The sequence below is a fragment of the Hypomesus transpacificus genome, chromosome 19 (genome assembly GCF_021917145.1).
Source record: "Hypomesus transpacificus isolate Combined female chromosome 19, fHypTra1, whole genome shotgun sequence".
NCBI classification, from domain to species: Eukaryota; Metazoa; Chordata; class Actinopteri; order Osmeriformes; family Osmeridae; genus Hypomesus; species Hypomesus transpacificus.
Window position 1 is genome coordinate 15,105,438 of NC_061078.1, and position 19,219 is coordinate 15,124,656.

The 19,219-nt window shown below is 42.0% G+C and overlaps 4 protein-coding genes across 14 annotated transcripts in view; 3 read left to right on the top strand and 1 right to left on the bottom strand.

Moving 5' to 3' along the window:
* Window positions 1-6,751, top strand: part of cbfa2t3 (CBFA2/RUNX1 partner transcriptional co-repressor 3) — a 41,771-nt gene extending 35,020 nt beyond the window's left edge. For 7 of the 11 annotated variants that reach the window (XM_047041506.1, XM_047041501.1, XM_047041500.1 and 4 more), the window contains one exon: window positions 1,004-6,751. In XM_047041506.1, coding sequence (XP_046897462.1) covers window positions 1,004-1,387 — 384 coding nt within the window. In that variant the 3' untranslated portion in view covers window positions 1,388-6,751. The remainder of the gene's footprint in view (window positions 1-1,003) is intronic. The other 4 variants (XM_047041502.1, XM_047041509.1, XM_047041505.1 and 1 more) reach the window with 2 other exon arrangements.
* Window positions 6,752-7,057: 306 nt separating this feature from the next.
* Window positions 7,058-10,369, top strand: pabpn1l (PABPN1 like, cytoplasmic). The gene is made up of 6 exons (XM_047041632.1): window positions 7,058-7,371; window positions 8,055-8,175; window positions 8,730-8,797; window positions 8,970-9,076; window positions 9,195-9,282; window positions 9,596-10,369. The coding sequence occupies exons 1-6, from the start codon at window positions 7,294-7,296 to the stop codon at window positions 9,902-9,904; spliced, it is 771 nt and encodes a 256-aa protein (XP_046897588.1). The 5' UTR covers window positions 7,058-7,293; the 3' UTR covers window positions 9,905-10,369.
* A 61-nt stretch (window positions 10,370-10,430) lies between these two features.
* Window positions 10,431-12,188, bottom strand: trappc2l (trafficking protein particle complex subunit 2L). Its single transcript, XM_047041634.1, has 5 exons — window positions 11,916-12,188; window positions 11,210-11,382; window positions 10,882-10,969; window positions 10,710-10,789; window positions 10,431-10,591 (listed from the first exon to the last, which is right to left on the bottom strand). The coding sequence occupies exons 1-5, from the start codon at window positions 11,946-11,948 to the stop codon at window positions 10,546-10,548; spliced, it is 420 nt and encodes a 139-aa protein (XP_046897590.1). The 5' UTR covers window positions 11,949-12,188; the 3' UTR covers window positions 10,431-10,545.
* The window catches only part of galns (galactosamine (N-acetyl)-6-sulfatase), a 15,994-nt gene continuing 8,963 nt past the window's right edge, over window positions 12,189-19,219 (top strand). Inside the window, 9 exon segments of the mRNA XM_047041635.1 lie at window positions 12,189-12,350; window positions 12,546-12,669; window positions 13,414-13,488; window positions 13,610-13,712; window positions 13,903-14,046; window positions 15,813-15,879; window positions 16,045-16,172; window positions 16,578-16,717; window positions 17,035-17,254. Coding sequence (XP_046897591.1) covers window positions 12,237-12,350; window positions 12,546-12,669; window positions 13,414-13,488; window positions 13,610-13,712; window positions 13,903-14,046; window positions 15,813-15,879; window positions 16,045-16,172; window positions 16,578-16,717; window positions 17,035-17,254 — 1,115 coding nt within the window. The 5' untranslated portion in view covers window positions 12,189-12,236.

The following is a 19,219-nucleotide window of genomic DNA, read 5'->3' on the forward strand; positions in this document are numbered from 1 at the left end:
TAAACCCTCATGCCCATACATTCACATCCTGTTCACAGCCTTTCACTGTCTGTCTGTCACTGCGGTTCCTCACACGACACACTGTCACACATGGAACTGGCCTCCTGTGCAAACACTCAGACGCACTTCACGGCATCCTTAAAATAGGACACACTATCCCACACCTCAACTGTAACTCATACTGTCTTCTCTCAGACAAACTTAACTAGCTTGTATTCATTCATCCCTTACCTTTTTGGTACCTCATTCTCTCACTCACTTTCTCCCTGCATCTTCCTGAGCCACAAGACAAGTCATATAAAATGCTCACCTATTCCCCCTAGTGTTGCCATGTCATAGTGATGCCAATGTATATCTCCATTACTGAGGCCTACAATAAGTCTCTAGACATACTCAAATGTATAGAGAAGAAGAATCTCCACAACACATTTTTACTGGATGTTTCTGACATTACGATTTGGAAGTACCAGATCTTTCTGAACAGAACAAGTTCAACGATCCAAATTTGTATATGGGACTCCGGTGTGACCCAGCTGTCTCAGCAGACCCTGGCTCATCCACTCTGGCAGGAGGTTGGTGGGGCCTGGGGCCTTAGTCCAGAGGCCTGCCAGGGCAACAGCAGCCCCAGATGGCTGGAGCAGTGAGCCAGGGCCAGGGCCACCACATGCCCCACCAACAACAACTGCTGGAACTCATTAGGCTCATTTGTGATGGCTATGAGATTTTTTTGTCTGTCATGTGTCATTCCAGCTATGCAACGTAATCAGTAATGCTCAGTAATTTGAGTATTTAACAGGACTTTTGTTCCCAGGAAAACTTGACATTTTACTGAACGTGCATTAACTCCCTTGGAGTTAATGGTGTAATTCTTTCTTTTTAGGTGATCAATAGAGCTTAAACAACGACCCATATAACACAGAATAACAGTTTTAAATAAAGAGGCATATGGATGGTTTAATGCCCAGAGATTTATTTTATCAACCTTCTTTCTTCTCCCCCACTGCCTCTCCAGAGCTGCTGGAACTGTGGACGGAAGGCCAGCGAGACCTGCAGTGGCTGCAACACAGCGCGCTACTGTGGCTCCTTCTGCCAGCACAAGGATTGGGAGAAGCACCATCACGTCTGTGGCCAGGGGCTTCAGGGCCTGCCCGGGAACAGTTCTGTCCCCCTGGGCACCCCTTCTTCCGCCTCAGCCTCCTCCACTGCACCACCTACCCAATCGGAGAACGGGCCCCCAGGCCCGCTGTCTCTGACTGGACAGAGCACTGCGGGCGGAGGGGCTGGGAGCATGTCCTCGAGTCCCAAAGAGGCTAGTTCCAGCTCCAGCAGTGCCTCTCGGTCGACCACCCCTGCCACGCCCGCTCTGCTGGACGCAACCTCCCGCTGACCATGCGTCTGTCACCCCCCCGCCACATCCACTGAAGCTACAGCACCCTGCACTCAAACCAAACTGAGGAATCTCTGTCCATCTGCACTCCGTTCAATCACTCCTTCTGAACTACAGCTGTAGAAAAAAGCTACACCGCGTCATCCACTTACTGACTACTTTTAGCTACCTGACGTTGACCTTATTCTTTCAACTCCTCAGCCTCCAAAAATGATATTTTTTCGTCTGCCGGCTACATAGGATTTCTCTATTTCAAATGCGCAGGCTTAAAAGAAGTTGCTCGGGGTCCACTGTATTTGTTTAGCATGGCTAGTATGGGGCCTTCCTTCACTGAAGCTCTAAGACAGACACCAACACAGAGAGAAAATCTCCTCTCTCCTTGCCCCGCTATAGGAATGCATAGAGTTTATAGGTGAGCTCTGATCATGTTGAGTAAGATAAGCTTTGAGATCCATGTTAGACCAACCCATAGCCTCAGAGATATAAACTCAGTGAGATGATGTATGTGTCATGGACATGCATGGACCCCATAACAAGACTGATAGAGGTAAAGCAGAAGTAAGTAGGAGATACCTAGATTGATAAGCACTTGGAGCGGATTATGCTTTAATCAAGCTTCAGCAATGCTCCAACCCCAGCATGTGCACTACCGGTCTGGACCAATCAGAGATGTGGCCACTCATTCTGTCAATTTGGACAGTTCCTGTATGGTGTCACCATGGTATGGAAACAGACAAGGGTCTTAATACATTGGTTAAACCGGAGAAGAAAATGAGAAATACTTGGTGCAATTTGATTCCTCAGAAACTCTTCCTTTCACAACACGGCTAATTATTTATCTAATGTTTCTTTTTTGGCTTTAAGGGAAAAAATTCCAAATATTCTGAATGATTAATAATAATGATTCTAATAATAATAATAATAATGTCAGAAATAAAATAAAAAACCTGTTAACTACCTTGCTAGCGAGCCAAGAAAATCTACACCGGACTCACCTCTCTGTACCGATGTAAACCCAAATGAATTCAAAGAAGAAGAAAAAACACAATCCAAACCTTTTTATTACACTGCCAAAGTTATTGGGAGACAAGGAGAAGCACTCATCTTGTAACCAAACGCAAGCAACATCACCTCCTCAGTAGCAGATTGAGCCCTGAAGGACACTGGCTGTAGCAGAGCAGCAGGACTACCAGACTGGATACAGTCTGCCAGACAAGCAGGCCCACAGACCAACTAGGATTCTGTATTATGAGGAAGTATGTAGCTGGTCTGTGGCTGACCTCTCCTCTCCTGGCCTACATTGACTCTTCCTCAGTGGCAGCTCAGACTAGAGAACACCCTAACGGAATGTTGTACTCAAGTACACCTGCCACAAAGACTTTAGAGAGGGAAGGACAAGAGACTGAGCAAGATAGTACTCTAAATGGCAAAGACAAGAGAAGGAAATGGTATGGAAAAAAAGACAAAACAGATACTTGGCCTCTAATGGAATACGAATGGCATAGGAACTGTCAAAAACCTCAAAAGAACTGAAAAAACCCTGTCCAAGCAAGCATTGTACAGTACGGCTACGACCTTCCTTCCTATTCGTTTTTTCTAAGATCTCTATGAAGAGGAAACGTTTAAATGAATTGTTGTACCTTTTCACCCTCCTCCATCCTTTTCCAAAGCATGAGAAACAGACTAAAGAGCCTCATTGAGGGGTGTAGATTTGTTTGTTTTTTCTCTTCTATCTCTCTACCTCCCCCCAAAATCTCTCCTGTATGTTCCTCACCCCTCCAGCTTCTCTCAATCCCTAGTAACACTTGACCTTCCCCCTAACCCGACACCACTTCGGACAGAACCTTAGAACAGTTCTGTGGGATAGGGATGATCCTGCTTGTAGATAGACTAATTTATGTTTCTCAATAATGTCTCTGTCTCTGATGCTGTCTACCTGTGCTATCCTTTGTATGTACCCAGAAACACAAATATTGTTTTTGTCTTTTATTCTCTCTCATTCATTTGGGCTGAACATTGAAGTCAGAGCAAATACACTCTGTGGGAGAGAGAAAGCCCCATATTGTACTTATTGTTGAATTTTGAATTGAGGAAACTCCTGTTGTAGAATATTTTATATTGCTCGCATTGTAAGACAGTGAGAGGACAGAGGTGCAATATGAAGAGAATTCAGCTACTGAAAGGGACCTCAGCAACTGCCCCTTAGGGTGTCATATAATAGAGATACATATAAATATATTTAAAGCAACATCAGTAACTTAATGTGAATGTACATAGTATTTAAAGAGGTCCAAAAATGTGTTTGCCAAATAACAGAAACCTTTAAAGTATAATGTCCAAATATGATTTCTTTTTCTTTACAATAATTTTGTTTTTCAATCATAATTAATAACTTCTCAAGTTAACAGTGACCGCTTCATTTCTAGCAGACTAACAAAGTCAGTCAAAAGTGGTTGTGTAAACTGGTCACAATCATCTCCTTAAAAGCCCTCCAGTAGGGGTTGCGGTTGATTGACATGTCAGACTCTACAACTAACTCCCAACCGGAGGGGAACCGTCTGAAACTGTGAGAAACATTGCCATCCTTTGGTCTGACATGCCACTGCAGTGGTCCAGCCTCCATCCACAGCGACCCACAACCCCATGAAGCAGCCTAGAGTAAGGAGGTAATTGAATCCCTGAATGGAAATTCCCAACTAACCTGATTTTGATCTTGTCACTGACAACTGTGTTCCCATCCTGTCCCTGCAGATGCAGCATGTACACATAAGTATGTTCTGGAACAGAGTGTAGACCTGTCACTTTTTAGAAAGGTACGTTTTTACATATAGGTAAAGTTGTCACAGTTGTCAAAGTTCCAGACTTACAAGCTCTCAGACAACACATTCCCATGAGACACAGAGATACTCTTGAATTAAGATTTGAGGGGAAATTACAAACCCAGAAGGCCCAGCTTATTATTATAACTAAATTATTTTGGTATATAGGACTTGATTTGGCTGTGTAACCTCTGAATTGGACCAAACTGTGCAAATATTTCTGTTAGGCCTTTTGTTTGGAATGTTCCAGTGATAGCAGGGGTCTTTCACATCTTTAAAGTGACATTAAGGAATCAAACGTTTAGATTGAACCATTTGCTATATTTACCACATTAAGTACATGGTACTAGTTTACTACATGCCCTTATCAAACATAATATATAAACCTCTCAAATGTGATGAACTGTGAGGCACCCTTACATCTGTATTTAGCCTTTGTGTGTGTCCTGTACAGTATGTTACCAATAATGCATCAACTTCAGCCCATTTGTGTTGGTGAACCTCTTCAGCACGATCTTAACCTGCGCCTCAAACCATACCCCCCACCTCTCCCCCAATGCCCCCACCTCAATACCTACCTCCTGGAACCGTACAGCTAAGGACTGGGCCACGATCCCGGGTTTTCAAAGCAGGGTTGTTGGCGGGCGTACAAACACACTGAGATGTTCTGAAATGGTAAGGGTTGTCAAAGGATTTGTCATCATCAATTACTCCACATGTTTTTGAAGATATGTCCAGCCTCACTCAATCAGCCTGTAGTCAACCATTTCTCTACTACACTGGACACACACCATGTCCACTGTGTCCAACATACACTCTACTGTTCTCTCATTACCAAATGAAACTCAAACCTGTTACATGCCATTTCTTGTCCTAAACCAATAAGAAGCACAGACCAAAGTTATCCTATGTGGCTGTAGATGTTGACATGGAGTGTAGAGTAGGACATGACCAGAGGAAGATGGAGCTCCACTGTATCAATTAACCAAAGTGTCTGAAATATACACATGCCCTGAGCACATAGGAAAAAAACAACACAAAAACAAATGCAACGCCAAGGGAGGAGATTGGGTAAATTATTGATACAAGACAAGCAATCAAAGCGCTTGTTTCTGTAAAACATATCTAATGCCTCGGTTAAGAGGAAAGGATAGATTACATTTAGAATTCCTGTTAGATGCTTTGAGTGTTCTTACAAAACCTTGCTTGTGGATAGAATAAATGCATGTATGTATGTATATATGTATGTATGTATGTATGTATGTATGTATGTATGTATGTATGTATGTATGTATGTATGTATGTATGTATGTATGTATGTATGTATGTATGTATGTATGTATGTATGTATGTTAAGTTATATGTGTTTACATGGGTGTGTGTGTGTATGTGGGTTTGCTTTTTATCCTTACCTCTTAATTTTTCTGTACAAACATACTTGAAACTTTCTGAGCTTTAATGAAACACATTGGGCAGATGAATGGCAGAGAAAAAGATGTAAACGGCATTGGTAGCATTCTTTCTCCCTTTACATTTAATGGACACACCATATCTACTACATAGGGCTGTGATGATGACAATTCCACTGCAAATACCCATTATGCTCCACTCAGTGTGTTTGCATTCTTTTCTAGTCTGCCAACCAACCCTGAAACACAAATATAACACAAAGAACTATCACAACAGTGACTCCATTACTGACTAAAATCCAACCAAAAATTATTTTTCCATATCTTTTTTACTTCCCCTCTAGCCTCCGAGCCATCCTGTTGGGCTAGAGCAGTGTCTGTTGAGGTGTACAGAGGAAGCAGATTAGTCTACCTGTCACTGTCATCAAAACTTCAGTGTTGGCTATTGTTATTCTGCTTGAAATCCACAGTTCTGGGGTGTACTGAATATACCCTTCCATTCCTTTTGATCTACATACAATTCTTTCTCACAGATTCAGTTATCTGTTATGGCGATCATCATCATATATGAAGAAGACTAATTACAAATACTAACAGCTTGGCACCTGATCCTTCCCTAACCAGTTTACACCTATATATACCAATGGAGTTTTGTAGTTTGTCTGATGGTTAGCCATGTAAGGTCAACACTAAACCAAGTTGAGTTGGTGAAGGTGTACTTGGTTTGCCAAAATGCCATGGTGGGGATAGTGGTGTTTTCTATTATAGCTTGGAGACAACAAAAGCTTGTTTTTTTTATGTGTAGGCATTATTATACTGTATTGTGCAATACATTATTACAGAAAATACTATGTTTCTGTAGGAGAGGTCCGAGCTTTGAAGAAAAAAAAAATATTTTTTATTTTCTTCCTCTTCAAGGGTCCTCCTGTTACCATTCTTTAGATGAAGTGAACTGTGCCAGAAGATTTAAATTCAGACGTTTATTTATTTCTTGCATGCTTTACTCCCTGTTGCTCTTTCTCCTCTTTATCTGTGCGCTCTGTTGGATGTGTGAAGCTGTACATGATTCTAATTCAGGTTATTGTCTGTGTTGAACTATGTAACTGTGTCATTAAAAATGAAATTAAACATTAAAATTAGGTCTCCTGATTTTCTTCAACATATTCCATAAGTGCTATATTTTCTTGGAATAACTTTATTCAGTCCAAAAAGGACTATTTGGTGAGATATACATAGCCAATCTACCAATCATGCATTAATCTTACATATTATATCAGGTACCTATAACATTCGGAATTGTTTACACATAGCCTACTATAAGAATAATTCAATTTTAACATGAAGGGTTGAAAGAAATGCTTCACGGAATGGCAGTTAATTAAGGAAACGGACAAGTCAAAAACACAGGTGACATTAATCAGCGTCATTTTGACAGACTGGTGTCAGACTTTCCCGTTGCGAGGGACGAATGGTTTGGTTATTGCCAAGTCTGGTATTAATGGTCGTATTCTTTTGGAAACTCGAGGGGGTGGACAACAATCTGTTGTTTGACTGAATTTGTAAAGAGGTAAGATATAACCTGTGTTGAACTTAGACTGGGCTGGCTGAGTCGTGTGGCACGTCGAGGGAAGAGCGGTATCCCACCTAGTCGAGCATGTTTGGAGTCTAAAAACAGAATATGGCGGAGCAAACACAGGACATGGACTATCCGGTAGGCGAGCCCATCGGCAACGGGGATCATTATGCTGAGGACCCGGTGCGTAGAAGACCTTTTGTGTTTGCATTGTGTTTTCTGCTAGGGCGGGTTAACATGAGCTTTCCCGATTTTTCGCTTGAAGGCTACGGATAATCATCAATTGAATCAGCACTAACCGAAGGTTCTCAACCATCATTGGGTTTATTTGTCAATTCCTTATTGCCATGCCCATCATTACCAATAACACATGTACATGTCATCTTAAATCCTCAATCATCATTTCTTTACTGGCACGGGCACTGCATGGGTGCAGTAGGCGCGCCTGCGCCATAAAAGTCCATATTGCGCAACAACCATGAGTAGTACACAGCATTACAAGTGTCATCAAAACCCTGAACAACTAGTAAACTCTGAGGACGTGCCATGCAGGCATAATAGCAGCACTATATTTGGAGTCGGATATATTATGTTGTTCATGGCATTGTTCAAACATGTCTTGTTTGTATGTGTGATATTCTGACACTGCTCACCCCTCACTCAAAGCAGAAGGGTATATTCTATATCCTATTCTATATCCTCAGTGACGTATAGTGTAGCTAAAACAGAACCTTCCGTCCTTTAATTTAGAGGAATCAGTAATGTAATGGCAAGAGGGTGAAAGAAGGTTGCATTTCTAGGCTTTAAGTGGAACAATGCATTTATTGGGTATTCAAACAGGGCTGTAATCTGACCTCACCTTCCAGGAGTTGGCAGCCATCAAGGCACGTGTGATGGAAATGGAGGAGGAGGCTGAGAGACTGAGGGAGCAGCAGCACTGTGAGGCTGCAGAGAGACAGCTTCTCTGTAACAACACCACCCAGGCAGGTAAGACCCAAACCCAGCCAGCCAGTCCACCAGGCAGGTGAGATGCCAGGCAGCAAGTCAGTCAGCTGTTGTCCAGCAATGAGAACCCCCCCCCCCCCCCCCCCCCCCCCCCCCCCCAAACACACACCACTCACACACAGCCAGCTGGCGCACACCTGCGCCCAGAGTCCTTCTGCCTGGCTACACTATTTCCACGGCAACACTCATGTGCCTCATCAGTAGCCATTGACAAGGGCAGTGAACCGTTGAGTTCCAGAAGGGTCACGCTCTCTGCCCAGGTAAGAAGTCAACCAACCATCTTGTCTCCCATACTGGATAAGTGGATCAAGATCTAACCATATCATATGTTTACTTTTAACTCAAACTGGATGGTTTTCTGTTGTAGCAGGCAAGGCTTCCCTGGGGCCTGTTCCATAAAGCGAGTTTACCGAATGAGCCAGGCTTATGTCAGTTACTTTCCCAGACATAAGCCTGTCTTAATCTGTAAACGTGCTTTATGGAACAGGCACCTAGTGTGTGCTTAATGCAGACTATCCTGTTGTTTCACCCTGCAGGCCTGTTCTACACCATGACCCACGAGGAGAGGATGGATGCGGACAACCGATCAGTCTATGTGGGCAATGTAAGCCACTCATTCATCCTCCCATTCATTCATCAATTCTCGTGTAACCCATGTTTGATGTAGTAATGGTCAGTTAAGAAAAACCTGTCTGACCACGGTGAATGATTTATTTTACTAATACAAGTTTGGAAAAGCAAGCTTGGGCAGTCAGGCTGGTCTGCTGTAATTCTAGGTGGACTATGGAGCTACTGCAGATGAGTTGGAGATCCACTTCAATGGCTGTGGTCCAGTCAACAGGGTGACTATCCTTTGTGACAGGTTTTCTGGTCATCCTAAGGGGTGAGTTGAACCTTATGCAGTGTCCAGTTTCACTAGTGTAACGATATATTTACAGTGTACAGTACCTTGTTTCCGATCAACTTGCAATTGCCTGAAGTGGTCTCACTGTCTCTCTCAGGTTTGCCTACATTGAATTCTCAGATAGAGACTCAGTACAGACTGCCATTGGCTTGGATGAGACCATGTTTAGAGGCAGAGTGATCAAGGTAAGATTTGGGAGGAAGAACTGGACTGCTCTTCCTGTATTCTTCCCATAGGCGGAAATTCTGGGGGGGGACACGACCCTCCTTATCCTGGGAAAAATAAGATTTGTCCCCCACAATAAATCACTGTAAACATAAGGAAATGTTAATAATATACATTTAACATATTACAATGTAGGCTATGTGTTATAGCAGTAATGTTGGTGTCCCCCTCAGGAATTACTCTTGAGAAAATGTCATATAATTGTCCCCCCCAAAATTGAGATTTTCGCCACTAATTCTTACCGGTGTCTGACTGTGACTTTTGACCTTGCAGGTGCTTCCTAAGAGGACCAACATGCCAGGCATCAGCTCTACAGACAGAGGGGGTCAGCGAGGCAACCGACCCAGGGGCAGAGGATTCCGACCCCCCAGGTACAACGGAGGCTTCCAAGGCCGGTTCAGGTACCCGCCAACCAGACCGGTGGTTCCCCACCCTTACTATGGCCCCCCAGGAGCAAAGAGACACTGGGGACCCCCTGAATACCGGGAACAGGCCCCCAAACGCCACCCGTGCCTTCTTCTAATCACCCCACCCACAGAAGCTCCAGGGCCCAGTGGACACCTTTATCCACAGCAGCGCTGACAAACACCCAGCTTTCTTTGCCACAAAGAGACTGTCTTGAGGGACTATATCCAGAGATCCCCTCTGTTTAGTGTTTTCTATGCATGTTAAAAGGGAGAGGAAAGCACAGCACCAGTGTTTCAGCTTTCTCACTCATGGATTCTAAGAAGGTGGTTGTTTACTAGGCATAAAGGTAAATTGTGGTGGTTACCCTCCTCCTGTACTGGGAGTATGATGCCTCCAGTTCAGTTCTTCTTGTCATTCTTTGTGCCTATGGTGTGCTTTTCATTTCAAGCTTTGAGCATGTGCATTGTCCTAATTTCTTTTGCTTTATTTCCTAGTTATTTTATATCTAGAAGATATACCTGCTTTGACTGTAGTGAACATTGAGTGATTGTGTGATCTGAGTGACAGTCCACGGATTGAGTAGTAATGTTGATATTACTGTGTATAATTTCTTGTCTTTGCTTTCAAAATAAAATATTTCCCTCTGTATTAAGTATCTATAGTAGAAGCAACATCAAGAGACAGTGATTGTGTTTTTTTCACTGATATTTATTTCACTGATATTAGACATGAGGCTAAATTTAGACAAACAAGGGAATATGTAATGTAAGATGTTTCAGGGTGGTATGTACAGTTTGGATAAACACTGGGGAACATTAACAAGCGGGCACCATCATTGCAGATACCATACCATCAAAGGCCCTGTGAAATTTTAACAAATGAAAAAGGTCAGGGCAAGAATAAATGATTTGTCATCAGTGTTCATTCTGAAGAATATTTAGAAAAAGCACAAACAAAAATTTTGAAAAATGTAACTCACTTGGACTGAATAGGGTCCCCAGGATTGTAGAATGGGTTGCACATCACATCAGTGAAGGAGTTGTGTAATTTTCTAAACATCTGAAACAATTTCCAAACAATTTCCTGAAATGAAAACATCACTAAAACAATTATTTATAGATAATTTTGTATAGTGATTAAAGTGGACTTACACTTCTTATCTCATTGTCCCGTAATGATGTGTTGGCTGAGTCCACCACAATTACAAACTTCACCTTGGAGTTGGTAACATACCCATATCTGATGTGTCAGTCAAGGTACATAAAAAGTGCCACAATGTAAAAACAGACAGTGGTGGAAACAGAACAGTACACGCGTATACTTCAGTGGGCATAAGTTATAGACATAGTACACAGATTCATTACATCATCTCTACTACATCATTGGAAACAGATACACTATTGACGACCCTATGTGCCACTGAGCTGGTACAGAACGTAAACTTTCTCATCCGGGTATTTTTTTTGCCATTAGGGATACACTTTATAGTCCTCTGTGGGGTAGAGCAGCCCAAGGTAGAGCTCCCTTTGGTCTGCCATTGCTTTCCCAACAGCGGATATCTTCTCCTCGACCACGTCCAAAGATGTGTGCACCGTGTAGTGGAACTTCAACTCATTTTGAGTAGGAACACTCTTGATGTACAAGGGGTAATTCTGTGTATGACAAGAAATACCTCTACTGTGGCTTAAATACAGACCAGAAGTGTGTCTAATTTGTTACACAACACATCTCAAACGTACTTCACTTTAAACAATACGAAGACCTCCGAAAACTTTGCCGACTAATTGTCTCTTGTGGATGCGGAACGAAGATAGACGGGTTTTGCCCGAGACATTATTGTCTAAGGCAATAATATTATCAGTCTGAAAGGGATTCAGTGCAGCATCATTTCTTTTCGAAGGGCACAATCTGAAATACTGCTAGCTCTCCACATTACGTCAAAATAGGCTCCATTGAATTAAATATCTTATTATCCCAACAACATAAACACAGCAGAGCTGACGCTAGCTGGTAAGAACTAGCTAGCGCTAACACACTGTCTTGGTATCGGTCAGTAGCTATTTTATGTTCAAATAATATAGATATATGGCTTAATTGTTGCTATCGGAAAAATAGTTCATTTTAATTGTACATGTATTTGAAAATATGGGCTCACTGTATAGCATTTATAACAACATATTGTTACCTCTTTGGCGATGACAGCAATACACACCGCCATGTTGGATACTAGTCACGTGATCACATGTCCAACAATATGTTTTTTAAACGTTATTGTTTTTTAATTCTCACTTTGAAGTAATACTTTTAAATGAATGTTACCTATCAAATTCATTCACATGTCCACTTACTCTACTATTCTATCTTATTGGTAACCTCAATCTGCGCAAACTTTTGCACTCAAGACACTAATGAAAGCAAACTAAAGACCGACGAATCGTCATGTACTTCCCATTTCCTTATCACATGACTCTCATACTTCAAGTCGAGTGCAGTGGTGCTTTTTGCAATGATTTCTTGCTTTGTTCAAATCAGCATCGTCTTTTGTTGTTTAATATGTCCTTGTCCGGCAAAGAATCGACTATATGGAACTCCAAACATTATCATCATGCTTATGGATGACGTAAGAATTTGTATTTGTTGTCTCTTTCGATTGAGTTAACTTATTTGCACAATGAGTGTACTGAACTTTATGTTCACTTCCTCAAAAGTGTCACTCAGCCTTTTACACTACATCACCATCTTTTACACCACAGAGTTGCATAGATGAGACCATCACTAGGTGATCCCACATATGGTTGTTCCTTCTCATCCTCAGATGGGATGGGGGGACCTGGGGGTGTTTGGCCAGCCCTCCAAAGAGACCCCTAATCTGGATGCCATGGCTGCCCAGGGCATAGTGCTCACTGACTTCTATACAGCCAACCCCCTCTGCTCCCCTTGTGAGTGTTGCAACCCTAGAAACAGTGGGGTCTTGTCTTTCATATATGCCAGTAGACACAAATATTAGATTTTACGTAGCTATTAAACAGACATAGTAAACAGCACCTGGAGGAAAATAGGTAGTTGTGGTACACCTATGTAACTGGAATGGAAAAGGAGATTTGAGAGGGGCAGAAATGCTTTTGGATTCAATTTGATGCATAAATCAGAACAGTCAGTGTGTGCCAGGGCAATAGACAGAGACAAGTTATTATGCTAATAGGGATAATACACTATGATAATTATACCTAATTTAGGAATTTGAATAAACTTGTTATGCAAAAGTGAACTACCATTTTATTTTCTTCTAATTAATATTTAAGCAAATAAGACTTAACCAATTACTTATCTTCTGAGTGTGTGATGTGGGAGCCTGGAGGAAGCCTGGTGTGGCATACCTGGCTCTTTTGCCTTTTGTATTTAAAACACAGAGAGGGTATTAGGGAATCCAGCCTCTGCATATTAATTATAAATTAAATTCAAATCCTAAAGTGGTAAACCTTAATAATCACCTAACTGAGATAGCTCTCACATTTAATTGATTCATCGTGGTCTTTTCTGGTTCTGGGTTGCAAGATAAGACTTGAATGGAGGACACAAAATGCATCCAAATTCAAAAAACAAGATTATAATGTCTTGTCTAAGATGTTTTAGTTTATTTCATGTAGGTTCTCATGTCTATATGCTACTATATTTCCATTTAGCCAGAGCTGCACTTCTGACCGGGAGACTGCCAATTAGGAATGGATTCTACACTACCAATGCCCATGCCAGAAATGGTACTCTCTCTCTCTCTGTCTGGTCTTCTTTTGTTTGATAGAGCAAATCAATCTCACCTGGTTTTGCCTGGCAGACATTTGCATCAAATCCTGTCATGTCTGTATCACCTGACCATTTCAGCCTACACTCCCCAAGAGATGGTGGGAGGGATCTCTAAGGAGGAGATTCTGTTGCCTCAAATGCTGAAGAAGAAGGGCTATGTCAGCAAGATAGTTGGCAAGTGGTGAGTAGGGTTTCATCTTCTTGATTTAGACATCGAAAAGGTGGCCCACTATGATTTATGATGTCAGCATGAAGCTCCTTCACAGATTAAACCCTTGGACACACCCTTGGAATGAAAAGGGATGACTTTCTATACTGAGATAAGGCCTCACTCTGTGTGTGTCCACTTCCTGCTCACTCCTTTACCCCAGGCATCTTGGGCACCGACCTCAGTACCTCCCGCTGGAACACGGTTTTGATGAGTGGTTTGGGGCCCCAAACTGCCACTTTGGTCCCTACAACAGCAGCTCCAGGCCCAACATACCAGTCTACAACAACTCTGAGATGGTGGGAAGGTACGTTAACCACATATTCACGCACAGTTAACTCCTTTCTCTACCTGTCTTACTATTCTATTTGACTGGCTGCTTCTCCGGATGTAAGGAGAGAGAGTGAGCATTTGTGTTTTCCTATCTCTGTACCAGCTGCGCTTGTGTATTCCATTTTCCGCCCATTTGTTTTTCCCATAGCAGCCATATGTGTAGTCAGGGTCATTGGCGCTAGCAGGCGGACGCTTTTTGCGCTTAGCCGTGGGTTTAATCAGTGCAGTATACCTGAGCCTGGACACACACGCACACACAGAGGTACACACACATATACACACGCCCCCAGGAGACGGCAGGTTGTATTGGCGGCGTGTGAGGACACCTGGAACAGGTGGAGCGGGAGAGAGACGCCCATCACTGCTTTCTCTCTGTGCCACGCTTCAGCAACACCTCATAACACACCCTCCCCCCACACACACACACACACTGTGGTAAATACGCACCCCCCTCTTTTTTCTGGCTCTACAGCGACATCTAAACTTATCTCAGTCTGGGAGGTGATATGTCCTTTACTACTGGGTTTCTGGGGGTCTGTGAAGGGATGTATACTGTTGTGAAGTCACTGATATATAATTATGATAAATATTATATATGAATTATCACTAGCACAATATAATCATTAATCACTACACACTACTGTAAGACTAATGTGATAATATGAACAATGGGTCAAATATACCAGGATAACTAGACCATCATTTACTGTCTTATAAATATATTTCATAGGAGCAATACAGTATATTGGGGCATCAATAGAAGTAAATGTGCTAATATAAGCTCAAGACACAGCTATGAGATAGCAAGGAACAAGCGATTTAGCAACAAGATTCTTAAAATTGATTGAAACAAACTACAGCACTTAGTGCATATTTCTAAATGCAATCATACATTTATATAAACAGAAATGCCAAGCTACAGTTTAAAACTAAGGAAGGTAGGCAGATGTAATGAATGTTTGTTCTTGTTGAGGAAAGACCAGGTCTTGGTCACCAGGAGTTCTGTTGAGGCCATGAGGTGAGGCCGCCAGATCTCATGCAGGATCTTAGTCAGATAATACCGTCACAGATAATACCGTTGTAAGACAATCGTCATTTCAAGACCAAGAATGGCGTAAATATAGCCAACTTTATTATTAGAGAGAATCTTGATTAATTACATCCTTATAGACATTCTACAAACAATATGCAAATACTTAAATATTAATACTAGGATTATCACACAATATGTCTTTACATTGTATCTGTGACCGTTTCAACCATTGCTGAATGTTTATTTTTTGGGGATTAAGTACTTTGTTCATTCTTTTCTATGTGAGATGCGTTCTGCCATCTGCGCATAGCTGGATCCCTTGGATTTTTCCAGAATGTTAAGCGTTAACCTGGCCACTCTAGTTTAGAAGCAGAACAAAGCTATAAAGAACCTTATCAATTTGCGTAGATCTTTCATTTACAAAATCTATCTGTCACATCTAGTGATTGCAAAGGTTCATTTTGTACTATCCAGACCCTGTCCTGTTGATGTCTTGGTGTGACATTTAGATTTGTAAATTCCTAGTCATCAAGCATTCTTCCTGCGGTGGTGTTGTCCCATTTCTTTACTCTGGTCTGGCACATCAGTGATCAAAGAACGTGATGATTCTTGTTGGTTGATACGTTACAACACCATCTGAAAATCTGGTTGATAGATTCATTGACTGGTCAGTGATTATTTGATTGATTAGTTGATTGATTTTTCAGGTACTATGAGGAGTTTGTGATCAATAAGAAGACTGGAGAATCCAACCTCACTCAGCTTTATCTGGAGGTGAGGGGCAGAGATACAAGGGCGCATCTTTACTAAGTGACCTTTACTAGCCTATACTGTAAATACACAATTACAACAACTCTCTTGGTTTGCCATGCAACTGACTCATCTTTACCAAGTGGGACTTGGAAATGCAGTTGAAGTCATCTAATAATCATTATCTAGGAGGGTCTGGACTTTATCCACCGCCAAGCCCTGGCCCAACAACCGTTTCTCCTCTACTGGGCACCAGACGCCACGCACTCCCCCGTCTACGCCTCTATGCGCTTCCTGGGGAAGAGCCAGAGAGGACGGTAGGAGTGAAAGAGGAAGAGATGGATAGATGGGACTGACGGATGGATGAATGGCTAGGTCGACGGGTGGGTGGATGATCATTAGTTGCACAAACACAGCATGGGTCCAGTGAGAGAGTGCGATGTGCAATGGTGACTTAGCATGTCCTCCTCATGTTTCTACCCAAACCTCAGCGAGCAACATGTTGACAGAGACATGAGGGACACCTGGACAGAATGAGCCAGTTGCAGCCGGGGATGAGAACACACACACACCCTACCTGTAGGCTTTAACAAGAGCCTATGCCCATGTAGCTAAATATCTGATTAAGGGCTGTATTAGCGTTGCCACCTCGACCACTGTCTGTGGTACTGTATATGTGTGTGTCAGTGATCAGTAGGGTTAATATGTGGTGTTCACCGCAGGTATGGTGATGCGGTGATGGAGCTAGATGATGCTGTTGGTCAGATCCTGGCCTGGCTTCGTACTCTGGGCCTCGACAACAACACCTTTGTGTTCTTCACTTCTGACAATGGGGCTGCTGTGATGTCAGGTCCAGAGGAGAGTAAGTCAACCACACACACATACACACATCTTTCTCAACTCCCCCATCCTGGATGGATTAAGCATTCATCAAACTGAAGGAAACCTGGAGGCGAGGCTATGGTGTGACTCAATCCACTCATAACCAACCACTTGTGCCATGCTGCGTTTTTTTCATCATACCTTTACTGCAAACATGCACTTCCTCAAGCTGTCTGTTGTTCAAGGGTTCTCTTTGTTTTGCTGTATCAAAGGCCCCACCCAGCATCTCAAAAGCGACAGTTATAGTAAATGGTTTATAACGGTGCTCAGTGTGTGTGTGTGTATGCGTGTTCTAAGGTGGCAGCAATGGACCCTTCCTGTGTGGGAAGGAGACCACCTTTGAGGGGGGCATGAGGGAGCCTGCCATAGCCTGGTGGCCTGGACACATCCCAGCAGGATCAGTGAGTACCAGACGTTCTTAGAACATGATTGCTCTCTTTTTTTTCCTTTTGTTCTCCATTTCTATACAACCCCCCCCCCCCCCCCCCCTTTCTATACAATCAGAGCAGACCCTGAAGTAAGGCACTTTTGAAGCGCAGGAACGGTATAATCAGTGAATCACAGGCTAATTACAGTAAGGGCGTGACCATGCAGCCGCTCCCGTGTAAAGTAGCTGTCAAACACTATGGGCATGTGATACTTTTCATGGCGCCTTCGGTGCGTTTGCATACATTCAGCAAAGTTTAAGCCACGGAGTAGGCATCTTGAGTGATGGGTGTGTCGGGCGGTTTCGGGGGAAAGAGCAGAGCATTATAGCAATCCTCCTCTGGCCAGGTAGCCTCTGCATCATCAATTTGTTACACAGCATGATTCATGTCTAAAATCACCATTCTGACACAATATGCATTCAAATAAAAGTTCAAAATCTTTAAGGTCCCATGACCTGAAAAGCTCATTGTGGGACTGCTCGTAGTGGCTGTAATTCTGCACCAAGGCTGAATTTCAGGAAAGACACTTCAGATACAGTATTAGGGGACCACTAAGGCCTATATAAAAGCATGCTGAGATGCTGAGAGGGTGACCGTGATTACATTTAAGGGGTACAAATATTTAAATAGACATATCTTCAAATATTTCCAATGTACAATACATAATTTGCAAACTTACAGTCTGCACTTTCATAATCAGTAAAAAAACATTTAAAATACCATGACCTACATGCAAACCACAATACCAGCATCTTCTCACATCAATAGGAGTGTGAACCATCAGTATCAGCAGTGTTATTGTAAACATCGGTATCAGCCAAGAATTTCACACTTGGTGCATCACTAGTAGAGAGATAATAGTTCCTACATGAAACTGCTGTCTGACAACAAAGTCAACAAGCAACAAAGTCTGTAAATTATTTTGAGTAACCAGATTTTTCTAATGTATTTTTGGGGTGCTTTGAGCACCACAACCCGAGTGCGATCTAGCTCTATTATATATAGAAAATCTCTATATGACATCTCTAAACTGTAAAATATATATGTATATATTTTCAGTTTTTCCCCCACTAATATTTGACACATTTTCCCTGAATTTCAAAATGACAAGGAAATCATATAAAATTTATTATAATAATTTTGGTAAAATTTATTTAAATGTGTCATGCGATTTAAGAAAGATTATTTTGCATATCTTAACCACTACTTTACATAAATAAACACAGGTATTAACCATTCCCCTCCCTTCCCACAATGCACCACGCAAACTATTTGCCCGGCTCCATTGAAAGTGAATGGAAAGCTTTGCTTTGCTCAAATAGCTGCACAGTTGTGAACACAAACTATTATAGTGTCTTAGGGCATACTGAATCATGGGATTGTTACTTCAATCTCCAAGAGGAGGAATTAAATTCCTAATAAAAAATGTTCCCGCCCTAATACAATTTAATTGATTTTAGGCCCAATACATGGTCCAGTGTCAGTGTGTATTTTCATTTTCGAGGTGTATGACTCTATTCTAACAATTAAAATATGTTAAAAGCAAAAGAGGTTGTGGTATGATAGGGATATTTCTGGAAAAAAAATACAGTAATATAAATTAATTATAGTAAAGCAAATGAGTTGTTTTTTATTGTATCTATGTTTTTAATCTGACAATCGTTTTTTAGCACCTGTTTTTTTAACAGTGTATGACCAAAAACTGGCAACTCACACAACTCAAAGCAATTTAGATGTAAAAATAGCACTATAGATAGGAAAAACATGCCAACATGCATTGTTATTGTTTAACAAGCGTTAGACAATACCATCAGACTACACCAGTGAATAGATGGTACCCCAGAGCAGACCCTACCCTACCAAGTTCTTGCCTTCAGTGTATTCCTGTCTCTGATTCTCTCCTGTATCACTGTCCATAACATCTCCAGGGATTATCCGTCTTGAGAGACAGAGAAAAGAGACAGAAAGAAATATACAAAAAGCACAGAAGTTTCTCAACTCAAAGGCCAAAGACACCTAAAAAAGCTGTGTTTGCATGCATGCCTGCACTCCTC